The sequence below is a fragment of the Sminthopsis crassicaudata genome, chromosome 2, assembly GCF_048593235.1.
Source record: "Sminthopsis crassicaudata isolate SCR6 chromosome 2, ASM4859323v1, whole genome shotgun sequence".
Taxonomy (NCBI): domain Eukaryota; kingdom Metazoa; phylum Chordata; class Mammalia; order Dasyuromorphia; family Dasyuridae; genus Sminthopsis; species Sminthopsis crassicaudata.
In genome coordinates this window covers 142,517,195-142,540,822 of record NC_133618.1, presented here as the reverse complement: position 1 = coordinate 142,540,822, position 23,628 = coordinate 142,517,195, and the positions used below count along the sequence as shown (strand labels likewise).

General features: G+C 46.1%; 1 protein-coding gene across 3 annotated transcripts in view; it reads right to left on the bottom strand.

Annotated features, from left to right (window-relative positions):
* DMTN (dematin actin binding protein) overlaps positions 1–23,043 on the bottom strand; it is a 40,630-nt gene extending 17,587 nt beyond the window's left edge. Inside the window, exons 1-5 of one of the 3 annotated variants that reach the window (XM_074287474.1) lie at positions 22,776–23,043; positions 21,234–21,411; positions 5,418–5,472; positions 5,010–5,084; positions 4,636–4,791 (exon numbers count right to left, since the gene is read on the bottom strand). In XM_074287474.1, the coding sequence (XP_074143575.1) occupies positions 4,636–4,791; positions 5,010–5,084; positions 5,418–5,435 (249 nt within the window). In that variant the 5' untranslated portion in view covers positions 5,436–5,472; positions 21,234–21,411; positions 22,776–23,043. Of the gene's footprint in view, positions 1–4,635; positions 4,792–5,009; positions 5,085–5,417; positions 5,473–18,598; positions 19,048–21,233; positions 21,412–22,775 lie in introns of those variants that run through there. The other 2 variants (XR_012486034.1, XM_074287475.1) reach the window with 2 other exon arrangements.
* Between the last annotated feature and the right edge of the window lie 585 nt (positions 23,044–23,628).

The window sequence follows — 23,628 nt, the reverse complement described above, 5'->3', positions numbered from 1 at the left end:
AGACCAACAAAAACATAAGGGGAAAAAAAATACAAATTCTTTTGACTAGCATTCAAAACTTTTCACAATCTGACTCCAGTCTATATCTTTTATCTTCCCTTAACTTATCTATAGGCAACCTCTGGCTCAAATGCTCAAATGTATTATTAATTATAATACAGTTATAATATTTCACTTCTTTCTAACCAAGTTGCCTTCTTTTTTTCTCTTTGTTTATATCTTATCCATCCTTCCAGGACTCCCTATTGCTGCAAGTCTTTTCTAGCCACCTGAGCAGTTATTATGACAAGAACCACTCCTATAGTGGTTCCTTAGAGAAGGCCTCAGGGAGAAGAAGTTTGACATTAAAAACAAAACAAAACAAAACAAAAAACCCCCCACAAAACCTTAAGATCATGGCAATTGGTTCCATCACTTCCTGGCAATTAGAGGGAGAAGAAATGGAAGCAGTGTAAGATTTTATATTATTGGGCTCAAAAATCACTGCAGATGGTGATCGAAGTCATGAAATTAAAAGGAGCTTGCTCCTTGGAAGAAAACTATAGCAAATTTGGACAGCATACTAAAAAGCAGAGACATCACCTTGCTGACAGAAGTCCATATAATCAAAGCTATGGTTTTTCTAATAGCTATGTATGGCTGTGAGAATTGGACTATAAGAAAAGCTGGACATTGGAAAATAGTTACTTCCAAATTATAGCATTGGAGAAAACTTCCAAGAGTCCCTTGGACAGCAAGGAGATCAAATCAGACAATATTTAAAGAAATTAAATCATACTACTCATTGGAAAGACAAATATTCAAGGTAAAACTTTGGCTGTATGAAAAGATCAGACTTACTGGAAAAGACCCTGTTGTTGGGAAATATTGATGGCAAAGGAAGAAGGGGAATGCAGAAGGTGAGATTGATTAATAGATAGTGTCAGGGAAGCAAAGACAGATTGCATGAGACAGTGAAAGATAGAAGGGACTTATATGCCATGAGGTCATGAAGAGCCTGACATGACTGACTGAATGAACAATATTAGAGGAAGAAATCTGCAATCATAGCTAAACTAATCCTCTTCTTCCCTCTAGTTTTCCTTAACCTGAATTTTCTCTGAACAGGCTTAGAACTCCAGCTGTGGCCCTGGGTCCCAAGAGGAATCTGGGACACTAAGACTATGAGTGAGGGGAATAGATTCTTTATGAATTAACTTGTTCTCTTCTTGGAGAATGCTATCGCTTCTTTCCAAGGATTAGTTAATAACTTGTCGAATAAGATGTGCACTTACATACACAGATGCTGCAATGAATTTCAGCACAGATAAGGAATCTCACCTGAGTTATTTATGATCTGTTCCTGGCGATAAGAAGACATTGCAAAGGGCAACACAGTGCTAGGTATCTAATAGGCACTTAATGTTTATTTATTGATTAAAGCAGACATGCATCAGGCTACAGTTATAACTAACAAGGATGATCAACAAGAAGCACAACTTTAGTTGAGGAGGGGGAGGTATATACCATCATGTGGTGGAGAGATAGAGACCCCAACAGCCTGTCACAATGCAAAGCAAGGCAGAGGTGGGGTGGGAAGAAGCTCACTCCAGCAGCCATCTGGTAGTTTCCCGTTTTAACTCAATTTTCTTGCTAAGTGGCAAATGTTGTTGTTTCTAATGCTGCTAAAAGATTCTGTTGCTTACTTCTAAATTTGGAGCCCTAGGACAAAACTCCGGTCACCCTGTTCTAGCCATTTATTTCTAAATAATATCTTTCAAGTTATCTGTATCTTGCTTTCCCAGCTAGATTTTGTACTTCCTGAAGGCAGGGACTCGGACTCCTCCCTAAAGCACCTAACCCAGAGAAAACTGAGTTCTAATTCTGAGCTCTGAGTACTAGTACTTTGATTGATGAATTTCCCTGTCCTTAGTTTCTTTTGCATTTGATGAATGATGGTGATAACTGAGCAATTAGGTGACACAATGGATAGAATGCCCAACCTTCAAATCTAGCCTCAGTAAGATGTGATCCTGGACAGGTCACTTAACCCTATTTGCCTCAGTTTCTTCACATGTCAAATGACCTGGAGTAAGAAATGGTAAGCCATTCCAATATCTTTGCCAAGAAAACCCAAAATGGGAACATGAAGAGTTACACTCCACTAAAAAAACAATTGAACACACAATAATAACTGCCCAACCTACCTCATAAGGTCAATTTAATGATCAAGGGGAAGACAGGAAGGAAACATTTGTTCATTACCTACTAAGTGCCAGGCACTCTGCTAAATGCTTTACAAATATTATCTCAAGGAAATGTTTTATAGGTAAACATAACTACTCTAAAGGAACTTCTGCATTTTATTTATTTGTTAGATCTCTAGATGAGACTGTTTTTTGAACATGATATAATAGCAAATAACTAGTAGTAGGTAACATTTAAACAGCACTTACTATGTGCCAGGCTCTTCCTTAGTATTTTACAATTATCTCATTCGATCCTCATAACAAGCTTGGGGGATAGGTGCTATTATTATCCCCATTTTACAGATGAGGAAATTGAGGCAAACACAAGTTAAGTGATCTGCCCAGGGTCACACAGTTAGTAAGTGTCTGAGGCCAGATCTTCCTAACCACTAATCCAGTGCTCCAACCACTGTATTTGGGTTCTGATCTTAGCTTTTCTAATAATTAGTTCTATAGCTATGGACTAGTCACTTCCTCCTAGTCCTTGGTAGCCTGTGTAAAGTGGAAGAAGTTGGAATAAATGCCCTGAAAGTCCTTTTAGCCCCAACGTTCTGTTTGCTTCTATATCCTAAACAACAGCTAATAGAAGTATAAGATAAATTTAAAATGTGTTATTTTAACTCATAGTTAAGAGTAAATTACTACTATTACGCACTTAATTAATACTAGTTATCATACAAGGTCATAGAACTAAAGTTAGTAGTTGCAGGGGAGCATCTAATTCAATCCTTTCATTTCCCAAATGAGGAGGCCCAGAGGGCAAGAAAATATTTTGCTCAAGACAGGCCGGGGAATAAATGGCAGAGATAGGGCTCCTCTGACTCCAAATCCAGCATGTCTTCCACATGCAATTTCCTTGGGTGCATTTCCCATTTCTCATCATCTTGAATCTCTCTCCTGCCTACACAAGATACAACGAGAGTTTCTTCTAAATAACTTATTGTTTAGAGGCAACTAAGCTCGTGGCAAAGTGGATACTAAATTTGAAGTCAGGAAGAATTGAGTTTAAAGCTAGCCCCAAACACTTACTAGCTATGTGACTTTCAGCAAGTCACGTAGCCTTTCAACAGCCTCAGTTTCCTCATCTATAAAATAGGGATAAAAATAACATTTACCTAAGGGTGTTATAGAATCTAATGAGATAACAAATACAAAATGCTTTATAAGACTGAAAACGCTACATAAAAGCTGTTACTTTTTTTTTTCTTTCCCCCAAAAGAGTACTTCATCCTCTCTGTGTGTCTCTCTGTTTTTTTCTCTATGTGTGTATCTCTCTGTTTGTTTCTGTTCTGTCTGTCTGTCTGTCTGTATCTCTGTCCCTCCCATCTGTCTCTGTCTGTCTTTATTTCTGTGTTTCTCTCTCTCTCTCTCTCTCTCTCTCTCTCTCTCTCTCTCTCTCTCTCTCTCTCTCTCTCTCTCTCTCTCTCTGTCTCTCTGTCTCTCTCTCTCTGTCTCTGTCCCTCCCATATGTCTGTCTGTCTCTATCTCTATATCTCTTTATTTCTGTCTCCATCTTTCTCCCTCTCTTTGTCTTTCTCTCTCTGTGTCTCTTTTTCTGTCTCTCTCTTTCTCTGTCTGTCTCTGTCTCTATGCCTCTTTATTGCTGTTTCTGTCTTTTCTCCTCTCTCTCTGTCTCCTTTTTGTCTCTCACTTTCTCTGTCTTTTTCCCTTTCTCTCTGTCTGTCTTTTTTTCTGTCTCTTGCTGTCTCTGTCTTTCTCCCTCCCTCTCTCTGTCTCTTTATCTCTGTCTCTCTCTCTCTCTCTCTTCTCTCTCTCTCTCTCTCTCCCTCTCTCTCTCTCTGTCTTTGTGACTCTATCTCTGTCTCTGTTCCTCCCGTCTGTCTGTCTCTGTGTGTTTCTGTGTCACTTTATTTCTCTCTGTCTCTGTCTCTTTCTGTCTGTCTGTCTCTGTCTCTTTTTCTGTCTCTCACCGTCTCTCGCTATCTCTCTCTGTGTGTCTCTTTTTCTGTCTCTCACTGTCTGTTTTTCTTCCTTTCTCTGTCTCTTTCTCTCTCTCTCTCTCTCTCTCTCTCTCTCTCTCTCTCTCTCTCTCTCTCTCTCTCTCTTTCTCTGTCTCTTTTTCTGTATCTCACTGTCTCTGTCTTTCTCCCTCTCTTTGTCTCTGTCTGTCCCTCCTGTCTGTCTGTCTCTGTTTCTGTGTCACTTTATTTCTCTGTCTCTGTCTCTGTCTTTTTCCCTTTCTCTGTCTCTCTCTGTCTCTCTCTGTCTCTCTCTGTCTCTCTCTGTCTGTCTCTCTCTCTCTCTCTCTCTGTCTCTCTCTCTCTCTCTCTCTGTCTCTCTCTCTCTCTCTCTCTCTCTCTCTCTCTCTCTCTCTCTCTCTCTCTCTCTCTCTCTCTCTCTCTCTCTCTGTCTGTCTCCATCTTTTGTATGAGCCCCTCTCTCTTACCTCTCTGCTTCGAGGCAGCTCTACATGATCCAGGAGGGAGTAGGTAAAGTGTGGTTCATAGATCATCAAGTCTGGTCTTTCGATGTCCAGGATGGCCTTGTCCTTGGGGATGGCGGCCAGGTCCTTATACCCCAGCACCTGATTATCCATCTTGGCCTGTACAGAGAGACAAGACAAGGGCAGACTTGTTACCCAGGATGCCTGGGTCTCCTCACCCCGAGGCAGTCACGGCAGCCCACGACACACAGCTTCCTGACCCCAGAGACCTCAGCTTGGCTGAGGGCATCTAACCTACCTCTCACCCCCTTGACCAACCCCACCCTGGACACACACCTGGCGGGGGCTGAGGACCAGGGCTGGGGCTGGGTACTCACCACAATGCTGCAGGGAGAGCCAGGCACACTGGAGTCTCGGGAGGAGCTTACGCTCCCAGGGGAGGTGAGCGGTTGCTGGGAAGTGGGAGACATGGGTGAACAGAGGTCCGGGGAAAGGGCCTGGGTGAGGGGAAGTACGTGTGGAACTGGGGACAGGAGAGGGTCTCCTTCTACTCGTGCCCTCCCCGCACCCCCATTCTATCCTCTTAAAAGAATGTTGGAATTGGGCAACTATGACATGAGCAGCCACCAGGTGGCACGAGTGTCAAACTGGTGAGCAGGTGGGCTGGCCAAACCCTGGACCTGATCCTCTCCCCTCCAGTCCCCCAATACTCCGTCCCTCACCTGCCTCTCCCCTTGCCTGAGAGTGGGGACCGAGCACGAGGAAGTCCACGGCCCGCCACCTACCTTCTGCAGCCGTTCCATGCAGCTGGGATCTGGGGGCAGGATCACTCACAGAGGCCTAAGGCAGTGAGGAGGAGGGACAAGAGAAAATAAAGAGCATAAATAAAGTCTCTGGCCCTGACAGCCCCAGAATTCAGTGGAGCTCAGGCAGGCAGGAGGCATAAAGCACACACCAGCAAAGCCAGAAGTTCCCCCTCCGAGTGGGGGAGAAGGAAAGGGCTGTGTGTGGGGGGGTCTGCAAGATCTCTGTGGAAGAATCTGCAAAAACATGGGGACGGAAAAGGGAAGGTGGAGGCAGGCTGTCCCCGCACCGGATACCCCTAGGCAGTGTTCTCCAGGGTCTAAGTGAGTCTAGGACTGGCTCCAGAGAAAGGGAAGGAAGGTCCTGAGCCCTCGGCAGCGGAGGAGAGCCAGGGAATTCATTGATTCAACCTTTCCACTGGCTCAACCCAAGAGAAAGTGTACAACTGGGGGAGGGGTGGGAAAGGATGGTAGTAGGGGGTGGAGAATTACACTTGTTTTGAGCCATTGTTCTCTGGCTGGAGAGGAAATGCCTGCAGGAGTATAGGTCCTGCTTCCTGGCCTCTACTTCTGACTGCCCTTAAGGTACCTGCCCCCAAACTCCCGCTGCCCACCTAGGATCCCACTCCTCCCGCTGCATCTTTATAGCACCCTCGCCCTCAGCAGCCCTGGCTGTTATCCCTCCTCTTGCTAACTCTCAGCCCCCCTCTCTGCCAACAAGCCCTCCCCCCTTTTGCTTCCTATTTCCCAGATTGTTACTGGGTGCCAAGGAAGGGAATAACCCAGTAGAATATCAGCAGTGCCCGCAGAGGTCACTTAGACAAGGGAGGAAGTTCAAAAATCAACTTCCCAAGCACAGATGGGGGAAGTGTGGCTAGACAGCAGATCTCTGAAAAAGCCTTTTACAGGAGCCAACAGGGAACACAGCAACCAATAAAACTAATCTGATATTAGACTCCAGTAAGAGAGCCATCGTATCTAGGCTAGGAGACACTGCTTCCACTGAGCTGTCTGCCCTGATCTCATCACGTGCACTGTAGTACTCAGTTCTGGAGACCACATTTTAGGAAAGTCACGGAGAAGCCAGATAATCTGCGGGCAAACCAGGGAAGGCTCTTGAGGGCATTCTATTTGAGAGTTGGTGGAAGAAAGGGATTTTTAGCTTAGAAAACAGACTGCTTGAGGGAGGAGAGGAAGGGAGCAAGTGATGGTGTTCTTTAAGGATCTGAAGGACTGAGGCACAAGAGACATTTGACTTCTTCCTGATCCTACAGGGCAAAACCAGGGGTAACGAGTTATTTAGAGGCAGAGTTAGGGATACTGCAAACATCTACCACTCAGAACTACCCCAAAGTGATTCCACTGTCCTTGGGTAGATAGTGGGTACCCCATTACTGGAGGTGTTCAAGCAAAGTCAGTGTTCTATAAGAGAACTCTCACCCAGGTAGGGATTAGACTAAGTGATCTCCGTGCTCTCTTTTAGCCCTGAGATTCTGAAATTTTTTGAAGAACTCAAATTGGGGAACGACAGAACTTGTTACCATTTTTTCCTATGCCCTCACGCAGGACTGAGAAGGAAGAGAGAAAAAGGCTCCTATCAGCTTAAAGCCAAAGAAAACAGGGTCCAAAATGTCTCCTTTACTCCTTTTTCATGTGCTTCATAAATCTCCTTCAAGGGCCAACTCAACTCCCAGCTCCTCAATGAAATGATCCCACATCAATATCTCCCTTCCCGGAATTACCATTCCACTTATGGTCAATACCCCACCACTTAGCACTTAATCATATGCTGTCTCGTCTGCCTTTTTAATTGCTTCATAAAAGCTAGTTTTGTCTCCTTAATCAGATAGGGAAGCAGCCATGACACAAAGGGGAAAAGCATAAAACCTAGCAGCCAGAAATTCTAGGATTAAATCCTGGTTCTGCTACATACTTTTTTTTTCCCTGAGGCAATTGGGAATAAGTGCCTGAGGGCAAATTTGAACTCAGGTCCTCCAGACTTCAGGATTGGTGCTCTATCTGCTGTACTACCTAACGGCCCTTCTGCTCCATACTTAATGCCTGTGGGTATGATCTTGGGACTTGTTTTTGTCACCTGTAAAATGAGGTTCACCTGGTTGATCCAGTTTCCTTATCAGTAAAATGGGATTGAGAATATTGGACCTCCCTATGACATTGACCATATCTGAGAAGAGGGGTATAAATCACGATATAACTGACTCTTATAGAGTGCTTTAAAGTTTATAAAGTGCTTTGTGGCCATCTTGTTTGAATTTCATAATAATCATTCATTTCCATTTTATCTCCATTTTATAGGAAGTTTGAGAAATTAAATGGCTTGTCAATTATCACATAGCAAGTAAGTATAAGGCTAAAGGGCTTTGCAAATTTTAACATGTTATTATATAAGTATTATCAAACTCAAATCTAGCTTTTCATTCATGATTCTACAAAAAGTGCTTTCTAATCCATAAAGAATTGTAATATATGTGCATATGCATAAATACATGTATATTTACACATATTGATGTTGTCTATTATTATATTATGCTCATTGAAGACATCTTTGCCTTCCCCAACATGCACAGTCCTGGGCAAGAGTAGATTCAGAATCACAGAATACAAGTCAGAAGAGATCCTAGTGGTTATCAGGTCCAACATAAACAGAAAGGAACCTTATAGCATAATCAGTTAAGTGATAATACCTCCAATAGGGAAAATCCAGCACCTCCTAAAACAACTCTGTCTGCAACTCTATGTTAGGAAGTTTTCCTCAATTTTCTTCCCTTGTAACTTCCAACCATTTCTACTGATTGTGTCCTTTTAGGCCAAAAAAGACAAGTCTTATCCTCACTCCACTTAACAGACAGGGTTTGGAATACTTAACTGTGGCTATCCTGTTTTTCTTAAATCTTCTCCAGATTAAACATACCCAATTCCTCCAACTGATCCTTCTGACATCTACTCAAGACCCTTGACCATTCCACTTGAACTCTACTTTCCAGATTATAGTTTCCTAAGTGTGTTCTTAATTAATTAAAGAGCAATAGCCGATCTAATATATCTGAGTAAAGCCAAGCAAAGAAAAGGGGCTAGCAATTACAGGAGGTCTATGGGTAAGTAGGGAACATTCTCGCCTACACTTCTGGCCATGGAGACTTTTCTATATCCATCCCTTGACCCAAGTGACTAGGAAGCTGGGTCTAGCCAACCTTTCCTCCCACTATTATGTTCTTACTAGGCCACTTCCATTCTGGTCCCCTCAAAAAGTCCTGCTCATTTCTGCCTATAAAATTCTTTGCTTATGTAATTATCCATCTTACCTCCCTTCCCTCTGATCACCCAGATCTGATGCATCCATTAAGGCCTAGCTTAAGTCCCATACTCCTTCCTGAAATCTTCCCAAACTACTCTGGTTCCTTTTTTTTTTTTTTCCTGAAAGACAAAGAGCACCCCACAACAAAATAATCATATATGTAAATAGCTTGCCTTCTTAATCAGATTATTAAACTCCTGGAGAAAGAGGACTAGATCTTCTTCATTTTCTATGGGGCCTTAGGAGGTATTAGCCGGGTATCAATACCTATTAAATTGACTACACCCTCATCAGATGAAGTATACTTTCAGGCTTAAGTTTCTGTGAGTCCAGGCCCCTGGTGTTCCCTCCACTGCACCACCTAACTGTCCCTATATAAATTTTAACTATCATCATCATCATCATCATCATCATCATCATCATCATCATGCATGTCAAGCAGGGAAATGTGAATTTATCTGCTAGGCAATAGGAAGCTACTAAGCATGAGAAGGATTATTCTGGTATTTGGGATGGCTTGAAATGTGGAGCTCTTCCAAGAGTTCTGTTCCCCCCCCCAGGCAGGTAGTTATAATGGTCTGCAGTACAGTAATGGTAAGGAAAACAGAAGGAAGGGAATGGCTTGAAATGTATTTCAATCATAGCTTCAATAAGACCTAGAAAATGACTGAATATGAGAGGCAAGAGGAAAGGAGTTAAAGCTAACAGGAGCTAGCATTGATATAGCGCTTTAAGGTTTGCAAAGTGCTTCTTGTCTACAGGGTATCCCAAAAGTTTCAGTGAGTGCTAGGGATCATCCATCTGGGAAGTGTCAGAGGCAGGATTCCAACTCAAATCTTTCTCAGTCTGACACTCTACCCATTATGCCATCCAGCCTCTTTAGCCCAAGAGAGAGATGGTAAAGTCGGAAAGTGGAGCAGGTTCAAACACAGAGGCTGACAACTCAGTCCTGAATAGCTACATGGAGTTTGAGGTGCTGGTGGGACAGGTGGACAGAGATGACTAGAGACATGGATCTAGAGGTTAGATTTGGAAGCCGTCTGCATCCAACATAGCTAAAGTCATGAGAGTGAATAAGACTGCAAGGGAAGTCTGGGTAAAGAGGGAATGAGCATTTATTAAGTACCTACTGCATGCCAAACACTATGCTAAGTGTTTTATAAATATTGTCTCATGGAGAAGAGATGAGAGCCAAAGGTAAACTTTTGGGAGTTGCACCTACTAAGGGGTTAAGAAGATGAGGAACTAGAATAGTCAAAAATATGGTGAAAGTACAATGTTTTGAGAAAGTATATACATGGAGGTTGTATATAATTTGAATAGAGGGTGATAAAGTTTAAAACATTGTGGAGAAAATTAAGGACTGGGAAACAGTAGCTGCATTTGATGACTGGAGGTGATTGCCCAGGGTCCTACAGATGGGCAGTCTCCTGGAGGTCCAAGAAAATATTTTTACCAAAGTGATAGGGTAGAAGAAAGTAGTCCAGAGAGGATGGCTGATCATGTTGGAAAGGTTTGCTAAATGGTGTAGAGAAGCTAAGGAAGCTCACATTGAATAGCCTTGATTACTTCATTGAGATAGAAGGCCATCCTCATTGGGGATGAAAGAGAAGGTTTGGACTAGATGTCTTGGGGAATAGACTGAGAAGTCGATAAGGGTAGAGGAGACATTCTACAGCTGCATCAAGGAACTAATTCAGGTTATGGACTGTGAGGCTTCTTCCAAGTTTTCTCGACAATCATTTTTGACTGGCCAATATCATCTCTGTGGGACAGTCCAGAAACACCAGCATCTCTCATCCCCAAGCCTACCTGTAAGTAGCCTGCAGTCAATTACCACCTCTGGGGAAAGAACTCTCACACTGCTAAGGGCATTCTGGCACTTAGCCTACACCCACTGAATAGATGCAAACCTTTGTGACTTTGAGGCTACTTAGACTGTGCTAAATGCTTCCAACTGAATATGTGAGATTTGGGATGGAAGATCCACATTAGAATGCTGGAATGAACACTAGATTTAGGTTTAAATCTTAACTTTGCCTCTTCCTGTCAATGTAACCTCAGGCAAATCCTCCCTGAATCAATTCAAGTAACCTCCCTAAATCTCAGTTTTCATCCCTATAATAGGAGGGGCTTGTTCTAAATCTATGATCTTTCCACTGGTCCCTACCCTTTCATTTAAGCTCTTGTTCACATTCATATAGAAAAATACTCACAAAGTTTCAAATTAAGGCAAAATTAGGAAATAGGAAAGATCTCTCTCTCTCTCTCTCTCTCTCTCTCTCTCTCTCTCTCTCTCTCTCTCTCTCTCTCTCTCTCTCTCTCTCTCTCTCTCTCTCTCTCTCTTCCTCTCCTTTCAGTTTTCCCTTTCTCTGTCTCTCTTTTGTGTGTGTGTGTGTGTGTGTGTGTGTGTGTGTGTGCATGTCTGTCTCAGTGTGTCTCTTTCTCCATTTTTGTCTCCTTCTTCATGATTCTTCCTGTTTTTCCCTTCCTTTTCCCCTCAGCACCCATGACCTCCTTCTAGGATGATGTGGTCCACATGTACTCCCATTTATCCCTTTCTCTCTACTTATTACTTCTCCCTTTTGCTCATAAAGACAATCTTTTGCTGGATCTTAATCCCTGAAAGGTCCCATAATATCTGAGGATTATCATCAGAACCTGGATTTAGAGCTGAAAGTGCATTTACTCTAACCACTTTCACTTTCACTTTATAAATCAGGAAACTAGAGTCCAGAAAGGCAAAGTGATTTCCTCAAACTCCTACAATTTAAAGTGGCAGAAACAGAATTTGAGCCTACATCTTCTGGGTCTGCATCAATTCCCCCCACACACACACTACCCTAACTGTTCACCAAGGTCTCATTGAAGTAAGAGACATTAAGTATGAATATTAATGAGTGTTAAGATATAAATTAGCATCTTTAACATTCCACATCTACTTGGAAAAAGAGTTCTCCTGTGGAGGTCCCCCGGGGTCTATGCCTGGGCTTGTGAGAGTTAGCATTTGTCTCTGTAACTTGGGTAAAGGTAACGAGGTATCCTGAACACATCTGGAGGTGACACAAAGGTGGGACAGATAGTGGGCACACTAAGTGACAGGGGGCAGGAGACAAACGGATCTTAACACACTAGAAGACTGACCCTAATATGATGAGATTTTAGAAGTATACATCATACCTTGCACTTGAGCTTCAGAAATGACTACACAAGAAAATAACTACATGAGGGAAGGAATGGCTAATTTAACAGTTTGTTTTCAAAAGATCTGGGGGTATAGCTGATTTGATAAAAGTTCCAGGAACAAGGTGCTGATAGTCCCAATCAGATGACATCTACAAGGTTCTCTTCTTGTTTACTTGTTTTTAATTGTGTCCAACTCTTTGTGACCCCATTTGGGAGGGGTTTGCCATGTCCTTTTCCAGCTCATTTTATGGATGAGGAAACTGAGGCAAATAGTGAGATCAGATTAGAATTCAGGAGGATGTTTCTTGACTCCAGGCCCAGTGCTCTATGCATCATGGCACCCCCTCGCCACCATAGTATCTGCCATACTATGTACCATATTTTAGGAAGGAAATTAATAAGCTATATTAATTAATAATTAATTATAGTTAATTAAATTAATAAGGCTATAATCACAAGAGCTGAATTTTATATAGTGCCTAACTATGTACCAGAATGGTATTAAGCAGATTATCTCATTTGATCTTGAGAAGTCGGTGCTGCTATTATTATTGTTGTTATTTTATAATTGAGAATAATAAAAATTATAATACTTATAGTGCTTACTATGTGCCAGATGCTTTGTTTCATACTTTACAAATATTATATCAGGTGGCCCTCTCTATAATTTTGAGAAGTAAGTATTATTATTAACCCCATTTTACATTTGAGGGAACTTAATTTGTCCAAGTTATACAGCTAATAAGTGTCTGAGGTTGGATTTAAAGTCAAATTTAAAATAAGAAAATCCAGAGGAAAACAATGAAATAATGAAGATCTTTGAGTCGATGTCACATGGGAATTAATTAAAGGAACCCAAGATACTTATTTGGTGAATAGGACGTTCAGGGGCATAAGAGAGCCATTTCCAAATACTTGCTATGCTATCATTAGAAGAAAGAATTACTAAAAGTTCCATTTGGCCCCAAAGAGTTGGCTACATGGTAATAAGAGGCAGATTTAGGCTTGATATAAGAAAAAAATTTCTTTAACGACTGAAACTACTCCCCAAACTAATGGGCTTTCTCAGGAGAAGGCGGGTCCCTCCAGTCTGGAGGGACCATCCAAATCCAGACAACTATTTGCCAGGTTTGCTGTAGACAGTGTGAGGCGTGATGGAGAATGTTAAATTTGGAGTCAGAAAAGACTGACGCTGACATCTTTCTTCTTCACTGTATGATCCTGAACTTAATTTTTCTGACCCTCCATTTCTGCCTCTATAAAATGCATAACTCAGAAGGCGGTTGAAATGATCAAGCGAGGTAATTTGGTTGAAGCCTGCTGAAAGCGCTATGTAGATGTCCACTAAGAAGGGGAATTATTTTTCAGTTACGGGCTGGATGAACTAGAGATTGGTTGGTCAAAGTTCCTTCCAACTCAGAAATTTGGGTACTAAATTGGAGGACTTTAACAAATCCCTCCATAGAGAAGATAATTGGATTAATTATTCCCCTTAAGCCGCTAATAGTTCCTAATAGGTTAATGAATTGCCCTTTCCGGAGTATTCGCATTTTAATTGGGTACTCTTAAAAACCAAGGACCAGGTTTTCAGACTTTTTGGTCTCAGTACCCAAAAGCATTCTTGAAAAGTAATGAGAAACTTTCCCCTAGCAAAACAAACAAACAAAAGCTTTAGTTTGCATATCTATTGATATTCACCACATCAGAACTAAAATATCTTAGCATTATTGAAACTCTACAGTTTTAACCTCTCGGACTCCCAGAAAGATTCTTGGAGACCCCCAGTCATGCTTGAAGGCACTTGGGGAACACAGCTGGTAACTCATAGGTATGACTCGATTTTAGGGACTCCGGGCACTTGTGAAGGAGATGCTGGAGGGTAAACCTTTTCCGAGTCCCTTACACCATATCAGGTGAGCAACTAGATGTGGTGAGTCTTGTTTGTACACCAGACATGCCCATTTTCATACCCTTTCCCCAGGTAATTTCCATGTCTCATGAATAAGAAACAGCTAACTGAGTTTTGAGGTTTACAAAGCTCTATTATTATCTCATTTGATCCTTACAACTTTCTCAATGAGGCAGATGATGTAGATAGTATCATTCTGATTACAATCATTCTGATCGTAAGATGAGGAACTGGGGTTCAAAAAGAAGTTTAGTGACCCACTTACCCATTTAAAGTTTACAACGCTTTACAAATGTGAGGTGGCTGCTACATACTTTTCATTTTATAACTAATACTAATACTAAGATTCAGAGTTTGACTTGCCCAATGTCACAGCTAATGTTAAGAGATGAGGTTCAAAACCAGATCTTCTTGACTAGCATTTGACTGATTATTCCACGTGGCCGCACTCCAGCTGATTTGCCTGATTTGGGCGCTGGCCCTGTTTGCACACACATGGGCACATTTTTTTTTCTCGTGCTCAGTATCTTATGAATTAACATAACCTCCAGCAGCTGGACTGCCCTTGCCCGTGCCCACCCTCACCACCCATACATATTCCCTTCCTCTCTAACCCCCACTAACAACCAGTGAATAAAAAGAACCAGGATGCTGAAGGGCAAACTCCGGGCAGGAAGAGAGGCCTAGAAGGAAATTTGCTCTCCTGTCCGGCTTCTCTCTCCAGCTCAGACACAGACTCTGTATTCCTCCTTTAGCCTTCACCCCCATCTTCACCCTCCTCCCTCCTTATCTGAGACACCAGCCTAGCGCTACCTCAAGCCACCCACCCATCTCTATGGCAACCAGAACCTCCAAGGCCCCCACACTGCCTTGATAAGACCCACCCACATGGGCCTCCCGGGTTCCTTCCCCCTCATCCTCTCACACCATCGTCTCACTGTAAGAGGTATATGGTGGGAGGGGGGTGGGGGCGGTGTCAATGTATTGCCACGGAGTGAACAGGCCCAAATCAGGGGCTCTGAGATGACTACAGGCAAAAAGCTAAGTGGAACACAAATTTTAGGATTTTAGAGTTAGAAGGAACCTTAGAGGGAGGTGTAGTGGAAAGAGTGGAGGTCTTGGAGGTGTGATAGAATGAATGGTGGTCTTAGAGGAGGTGTGGTAGAAGGAATGGAGGTCTTAGAGTTGGGAGACCCCCCTCTCAGGGTTCAACACTTAACTAGCTTAATGACCTTGTTCCAGGAACTTCCTATTCCCTAAGAGAAAGCAAGTCCCTGAAGGAGAAGACTCCCTCTTTTGCGTTTGTAAGTCCAGCCTCCAACAATAAGCACTTAATAGGCTTATTGGATGATTGATAACTTCCCAGTCTGCCAGATAGATTGATGATAATGATACTCATACTGTATAACTCCCCCCCTCACACACACACACACACACACACACACACACACACACACACACACACACACACACACACACACTGTATGTATAACACCTTAGTTATTATTGTTGTCTAGTTCACCTTTCCTCCCGGAGGGGGGGGGTGCTCCTATGCTGGAGCAGCATATCCGGGAAGAATTGGGGGCACACACACACACATGTGCAGGACGCCCTGCTAGCCCCTTGGGGTGTCAGCAGGGTGAGGCTAGGCGTGGAACCGGCCGTGCTGGGGTGAGAAAGTTGGGAACAGGTCGGCAGGAGTGTCGGGGTTAGGAGCGGCTCTGCTCCGAGCTATTCCTGCCAGTGCCCACTGTCTGTCTCGGAGCCCTGTCTCTTTCTCATCCTCTTCCTCTTCTCTCCCCCTCTTTTTTCTCCCTTCCTTTCCTTTCACCATCTTTTCTCCATTTTCCCTTTCACTCTCTTCCATTCTTTCCCCCCCTTCCTGAAGTTACTGGCAACATTTGGATGCCTGAAAAAAAAAGACGGAATCCAGCTAGGTCACAGGTTTCCAAAATGGCGCCCTGGGCGGTGGGGGCGGGCCCATCGTGTGGTTCTGGGGTGGCAGCTGACCAATGCCCTCTCCGTGTTCTCTTGCCCAGCACCAGAAATGCCCCCGAAGCAGAGCTAAGCCACAGTCTCCGGCTTTCATCCAGAGTTTGTTGTTTTCCCCCGTTTTGAGGAAAGCGCTCCAGCTGCTTCCTCTTACCTCATTCTTTTCCTCCCTTTTCCATCCCGACCCTGTGCACCCCCGTCTGCCGGGTCTGGGCCCAACAGGCCATTTTCGCTGAAGTCCGTGAGGAGAGGGGAGTGGCCAGAGACAGGACCATTCCCAGGCCAGGACGCCTGGACCTTTACCTGGCCACCACTGCTCTGGAGGTTTAGTAACCAGCTTTCCAGCAGGATGGGGGCGGGGAGGAGAATGCGGGAAACAGCCAAGGTCCCCATGTCCCCTCGGAATCTATGAAGTGCCCTTTCTACTTGAGTGTGGCCACATATGTCCTGCCCCGGGGCTGAGGGGGCCGCTCTGCCCAATAGTGCTCCCTGCCTCTTCTCTCCATCCCTGTGCCATGCTCTCTCTGCGGCCCCTATTTATAGCCGGCACTAGTGGCTGGTAATAGTGTCACTTACCCAAGCTGTGCTGATTGCGGCTGTGGGAGAGGGAGGGGCCAGGACTTGGTGGGGATGATCCCCCCATGCCCTAAATCCATCTGCCTGGGGCGTCTCTGGGACGGAGCCAGAAAGAAGGGATTTTGAGCTGTCCTGGCCCTGGTTTTTATATAAACACACACACATGTCCAAGGGACACCCACTCTCACCCACGCACATAAATGCACATGCTATACCCACGCTGGTGTGCGTTACATACACATGAAGTGAGCATGACGGAGTGTTAGTGCTTTCCCTCTGAAGTCACATCCCACCCACCCGCGTCTCTCACTCGCTCAGTTACGGAGTGTTGGCTGCCCCTGCAGAAGGTGGACTTTGTGGAGGCCCTTCCCTTCCTCCAGGGCCCAGCGCGGCACCGGCGCACAGGAGCCCTTGCTGCTTGTTGACAGCTGCCTGGGAGGCTGGTGTGGTTGTCTCATGTACCTCAGTGCAAGACTCCTGCGCTGTTGCATAACCCACCACACAGGGGTACAGAATGATGCACAGCTCCATCACACCACAGCATTCGCCCACGCACCCCACTGACACTCTCTTCAGCCGCCACCCACGCCCATGGCACCCACCCACTCAGCCATCCATTCCATGTGCTCGCTGTTCTCTCTCCCTCTCTCTTACTCTCTTTCTCCCCCCGTTCTGTCTCTCTGTCTCTCTCTGTCTCTCTCTGTCTCTCTCTGTTTCTCTCTCTCTCTCTCTCTCTCTCCCCGTCTCTCTCCGTCTCTGTCTCTCTCTCTGTCTCTCCGTCTCTCTCTCTGTCTCTGTCTCTGTCTCTCTCTCTGTCTCTCCGTCTCTCTCTCTGTCTCTGTCTCTGTCTCTCTCCCCTTTTACTCTCTCTGTCTGTCTCTCTCTGTCTCCCCTTTTACTCTCTCTGTCTGTCTCTCTCTGTCTCTGTCTCTCTCCCCTTTTACTCTCTCTGTCTCTGTCTCTGTCTCTGTCTCTGTCTCTGTCTCTCTCTGTCTCTCTCTCTCTCTCTCTGTCTCTCTCTCTCTCTCTCTCTCTCTCTCTCTCTCTCTCTCTCTCTCTCTCTGTCTCTGTCTCTCTGTCTCTCTCTGTCTCTCCGTCTCTCTCTCTGTCTCTGTCTCTCTCCCCTTTTACTCTCTCTGTCTCTGTCTCTTTGTCTCTCTGTCTCTTTCTGTCTCTGTCTCTCTGTCCCCCTCCCTCTGTCTCTCTCACACACACATGTACCTCCTCTCTCACAGAGTTCTCTAGTACCTAGTACAGTGCCGGTACTTACTAAATCTCTATCCCTTCAGCACACATAGCTTCCTTTGTCCCCGAATCCCCTTTCCCCAGCTCTCCAGATATTCCCAAGTTGACAGCGAACTGGAGACCAGACAGGGAGTGGGCACCGTGCCTACTGGGCAGGTCACGGGGAGGAGGAGTGTACGAAGAAGAGGGTGAGGGAAAGGACGGGGTAGGGCAGAGGTGCCCTGGAGACCTTCCCAGGCCTAAGTGTGTGTTCAGCCCCCACCCACTTAATGTACTTCAGGCTCTCCACTGCAACAAGTAGCAATGGGGTCAGGGCCTGAAGCCTCACCCTTCTAAAAACCTCATTCCTCCGCCGGCCCTGGCCTAGCACAGTGCTGACTTAACTCTTTGTGGGTGGCCTGGAACAGCTGATAAGGTGGGAGCTGAAACGCCAAACCTAGGGCAACAAGACAAGCTCGGGCTGCTCCCGGCCTGGGGCTGCCCCTGGGGGCTGGCGGTGGGGAGCAGGGATGTTAAGTTTCAGATTGTACAACAAAGATGCTAGCACTTTTCAACCATTCCCATATCCCAATGACCCCATTCATTCCTAAAAGAAGGCAAGACAAAGCAAATAGTTTCGTCCCATCTAGATAGAGGGACACATCTCTCATGGCCCCGCCGGAGATCGCCGGGCCCTAAGCTCCCCTCCACGCTGCCCCTTTCTTAGTCAGATGGCCGAATCCAGACACAAGTCAGTCTATTTCAAGGAATCGGCCCATCCAGAAGTCCTTCCTCCACAACAAGGAGCAACCAATCATTCTCCCACTACCCCCCACTTGATTCAATCACGCTGGGGAGTCTGCAGGGCCAACTCCTTTCTTCCACACACACAGGAATGGGCCTTGCTGCCTGGCTGCAGGTGTCCCACAGTGGACGAGAGAAGGAAAATGTGCTACCTACCTCCTCCCGGGAAGCTTCAGAGCCCTGGATAGCCGTGTGTCCTGGGTCGTAGATCGTAGGGAGGGGTGGGGGAGATCACACACAAATCCACCGGCCTCCCTTCATTCATCCACCTAAATAACGGCTGTCTGTCCCTCTTGGGAAATGGGCACTGGCTTTTCCAGAGTAAAAATAAAAATAAAAATAACAGGAAAAAAGCCAGATTGGGGGTGGGTGTTTGGGTAGGAGTCAGGAGAGGGGGCGGCTAGCCTCTGCTAAACGGCTTTGTATCTTTTCCGAGCCCCCAGCCCCCTCTCACCCATTTTCCCTGGTTCCTTCTAGCGTTCAGGGATGATCTCTGGGTTTGAATTGGTCCCCTGATGCTGGGGAGCCGGTATCTGGCTGTCAGGCAGGGCAGCTGGCTGGCTGGCTGACTGGCTGATTTCCTCCATACACACCCTCCAGGCTCCCCCACCCCCAGCTGATAGCATGTGTCTGGGCCTGAGCAGAGAGGGAGGGAGGGAGGGAGGGAGTGTGTGTGTGTGTGTGTGTGTGTGTGTGTGTGTGTGTGTGTGTGTGCACTCTCCATTGGAGTTTATGCCTGAGCTGAGCTTGCTTCCACCCCTGCTTTGCTGCTGGCTCTAACCATTTCAGAACAAGAGGAGAATTAGCTCAGCATCATGACAAAGCAGAATTCCCACGGTGGACGGTCTGTCCATCTGACTGTCAGTTTTTCCTCTCTCACACACACGTACATACATGTGCACACACACCCTCCATCACTCACACGCACATGGTCTCCTTACAAAGAAATGGACAATTCCAGGCCTGGACGAGGCCTGTCCTAGGATGCCAGGTGCACCTGGACCCCAGATAAGGCTGAAGGGAAGAGCCAGTGTATTTCTCCCCCAAACACCTGGAGGGTCCCTCTCCTGCCCCACCTCTCCAAGGAGCTCTCCAGGATGGGCAGCACTACCGAGGAACCACCTTTCAGTTTTTATGCCCCAGGGCACAAGGTGGAGGGGGCAGTAAACAGACTCAGAGGCTAGAGATGTTTCAGAGTCTCACGGGGGAGGGGAGGGGAGGGGAATTAAGGGAAGATGAAAGTCTCAGAGTCCTAGGATGTTCAACCCACATAATTGAAGATCTGAGAGCTTAAGTGAGTGGGGAAGGCCCTATTACTTATCAAAGATGTTTTTCCTTTCTTCATATCCCCTTATATACACTGAGGATTGGGTGGTCTCCAAAAAAACAAAACAAAACAAAACAAAAAAAAACCCCAAACCCAAACTAGGCACAGCACATTTAATGCCAGGCCATAAGAATAGCTCCCTTTTTATCCTTTTTAGACACAAAAAAACCCCCAAAAACATGGGTTGCCACCAAAGGCTCACCAAAAAAAAAAAACAACAAAAAACAAAAACAAACAAACAAAAAACTTGGAGAAACTGAGGCAAAGCTAAGGAAAGCTCTTTGCGCATCCTTTGTCCCATGTGCCAGGAGTGAACTTAATAGTAGCTCAGTTAGGTCATGGGTTGGCCAGGAGCTCAGATTTCCAAGTTTTCCAAACTTCTTCCCTTTCACCCTGTGCCCACTTGTCTATCTCAACATCACCCACTGTTGCCTGGAATAACGGCTGCCCACAATCAGTCATAGATGATAGCAGCTGTTGTCCAGGAAACCCAGGATCTGAGGAAGGGGTCTTGGGGTGCTTTATGGCAAGTATTAGGGTGTCTAGTTCCAGGACGGTGGGGGAATGTCTCCTAGAAGATTTGGTGGAGAAGACCCAGAAGAGTCTAGAGCCATGATTAGGGGACAGGGTGTAGCCAATGAGAGAGGGGAGGAGTTAGGCAGGGGATGAATGAGATGGGGAGAATTGGGTGGTTTGTGAGGGTGGCTGTAATCCTGGGGTGAGGGAAGCTAGAGGAATGTGTGTGTGGAAATGTACAGAGGAAGCCTGGGGAAAGAAAGGAAAAACCTGATCCATATAAACAGGAAGGAGAAAAACGTTTAGGAGAACAGATGCAGCCCTTGGAAGAGGGTAGGTAAATATAACCTTTAGGAAAGGGGAGATGACTCTGGGAATGGGCAATACACTATCTTTATTTTAAGATGAGCAGTCTCTCAGTCTTTGCCTCCCATTTCTCTCCATTCTATCCTTGCTGTGCTCCGAATCCGAGCTTGTATCAGAAATAGGTGGCCTTCTGCCTAGGAGTCTGGGAGGATATATCTCCCTCTTCCCCTTCTACCTCAGCCCTGGAAAAACCCAAACACCCACATGCACATATCCTGGCCTATATGTGAGAACTAGACCGCCTTCTATCATCAGCGACCTGGCATTAATCCTTTCCCCTACCCCACCCCAAGGACCTTCTCCACCACCTTCTTCCCTTTCCTGAAAACCATCTCTGTAATGGAAGCAGGGAGCTCCTCTGGGGCTGGGAGAGGCTGGCACCCGGAGGGCAGTCTGCGCCTGGAGTGAGAAGGATAACTGGGAGCCAGGGTGGTGGCAGGAGGGAAAGAGGAAGGTCGGGGGAGTACATTTCTCTCTCAATAGAAGCGTAAGTGGGAGGGAAGGGAGGGGTGGGGGTTGGGGGCGGGGGCTGAGGGGATGAAGGTAAAGGATGGAAGTAGGGAAGGGGGGTTTTTGCGGTACCTTTAATTCAAGGCCCCTGGGCTTGGGGCTGAGGTGCAGCAGCAGCAGCGGTGACACAGACCTCCATCCCTCGGTGCATCTCCTCCCCGCCTCCCGTTGCCACGACAACTTCCTGGCAGATCAGCAGCAGCAGTAGCAACAGCAGCAAGGAGGAGACAACTCCTCCTGCTTCTTCTTCCTGGTGGGGGGGGGGGGAGTAGGAGGTAGGAGGAAGGAGAGAGAGAGAGAGAGAGAGAGAGAGAGAGAGAGAGAGAGAGAGAGAGAGAGAGAGAGAGAGAGAGAGAGAGAGGGAGGACGGGGATAGCATCAGAGAAATGGCGAAGGGGAGGTATAGAAGGGCTGGGCAATCCATCTGCCTTCCTTGTTGGAGTTATTTTGGTTTTTAAAAAAAAATCTCCTTCGAGATAAGGGATGGGTTCCTAGGCTGTCTCAGGGGACCCTCATTTCAAGGCCAAAGAGGGAAGGACTAGGCTTAAAACTGACAGAAGAGGATGAGGGATAGAAAGCCCAAAATAGAGTTGTTTAAAAGTAGTGGGGAGATGGCTGGGAATGGGAGACTTGGACAAAGATAAGAACTTAACTGGACAATCAAAAATGGACACCACCCTAGGTGACCTCAGAGATACAGACACAGACAAAAGGTTAAGGGCAGTGATTCTGATGGAAATGTCAAGTGAAGCCGAGGATCCCTTCTGACCTCCCCTGTCCCACCCCAGCCCCTCACTGCCCTGATTCCCAATTATAGGGGAGAGCCCTGAGGACCATCTTCTTCCAATCCCATGGGCCCCTCATGTGCAGTTCCTGCTTAGGTAAGGGGCAAAGTTACAGTGGAGACGGTCTAATTTTCCTCTCCCAAACCTAGGAACCTGATGATGTCCCCCTTTGAGGAAGAGACCACACATCTCTCAAGCCTTACTTGGCTTGAGTCCCTTTTGCACTGGAGAGTCAGGGCTCCCCCTGCTGTCTGCCGCTGGGGCCTCTATCCTGTCAAGGTCATTACCAGAATGAAAAGCAACATTTTTTTTCCCCCAGAGGGAGGTGAGGGGGGAGGCTCCTGAGCACTAAGGGGTAATCCTTCCCTTTCCCCAGAATCCACCACCTGGTCGCTAAGTGGGTCTTCCCATGCCTGGGTAAGACTTTCTCTCATTTCTGCTTCTGTCTTTGGCAACAGCTCCTCCTTCCCTCCCTTCCTTCCTTCCTCATGGGAAGGAAACTCTCTAGCTGGCTAAATGGAGAGGACAAATTGGTCGTTTCTCCCTTGTCTGGCTTCTGACAGAAGCCAGGTGGTTGGCAGGGAGTTGGGGGAAGCAAACATTCCCATGGAAGGGGGGAGCCCGAGTCAGTCCTTAGTCCCTATTCCCCACCTTCAGCCATCCCCATTCCACCCAAAGGGGATCTGGGAGCTATTAGGTGAAGGCACCTAGTTTACCCTCCTAGAGTATATTCCCTTAGACACATATAAGTAAAGTCACCAAAGGAGTAATCGACGAAGGGCAGTTGCCACCCCAGAGTCGCCAAGCCAGAGCTCTGGGAAGAACCTACCTCTTTCAGAATATTCCCACCTGGTCTCTGATTCTTTTGGCCAGGAGGAAGGTCACTCAGGCCAGCTGTCCAGACACTTCTTTCTTGGCTCCCTCCCGGCTTCCTCTGCTCACCTTGGCCTCGGGCCTGAGTCAGGACCTAGGCCTGCGCAGTGGGGTTTTCGATCTAACCCAGTCTCACTTCACTGCTTCCCTTTGCCTATCACACATTCCTCCTGCCTCCCCCCAACCCCCTCAAGGCTTCCTGGACTCTGCTGAGGGACATTGGAAGGAGGGAAGCTTACCTAACAGAGTCTAAATATTAACCAGCGACCAGGTTTGGCTCCAGAAAAGGGTGGGGGGAAAAGAAAATGGAGAATGATGTAAGGCAAGGGAATCCAACTTTTCAATAATGGGGACATGATCACATACCTGTGTGAGTATGGTATAATAATTATTCAAAAGTCTAATCACAGATTGGTCCAAATTTGCTGTCATGGCACCTGGTAACAGTCAGTTACACACCTGTAGCTTCAGTATGTGGTTAGGCCCCAGTGACCTACTGGCAGACTCCTGACTAGGATTTTTTTTTTACTAGAGACAAAAAAACATAAGGGGATAAGAGGGACAGTTTTGAAAAGGACATTTCAACACTGGTAGAATTGTGCTGGGAAAGGGGGCAACCTGTTCCCCAGAGAATACCCGGAAAGGAGAAGGAATTGCTCTGAGAAGTAGCACTGGTGGTTTGAATGAGACCAAGACGGTCCAGTGAGATGCTCATAGCCTTGGCTATTTTCACCAGCCAGTCACTGGAAGAAAACACACTGGATACAAGAACCCTGTAGCAGAGCCCATTCACTCTGTAGTAGTCATAG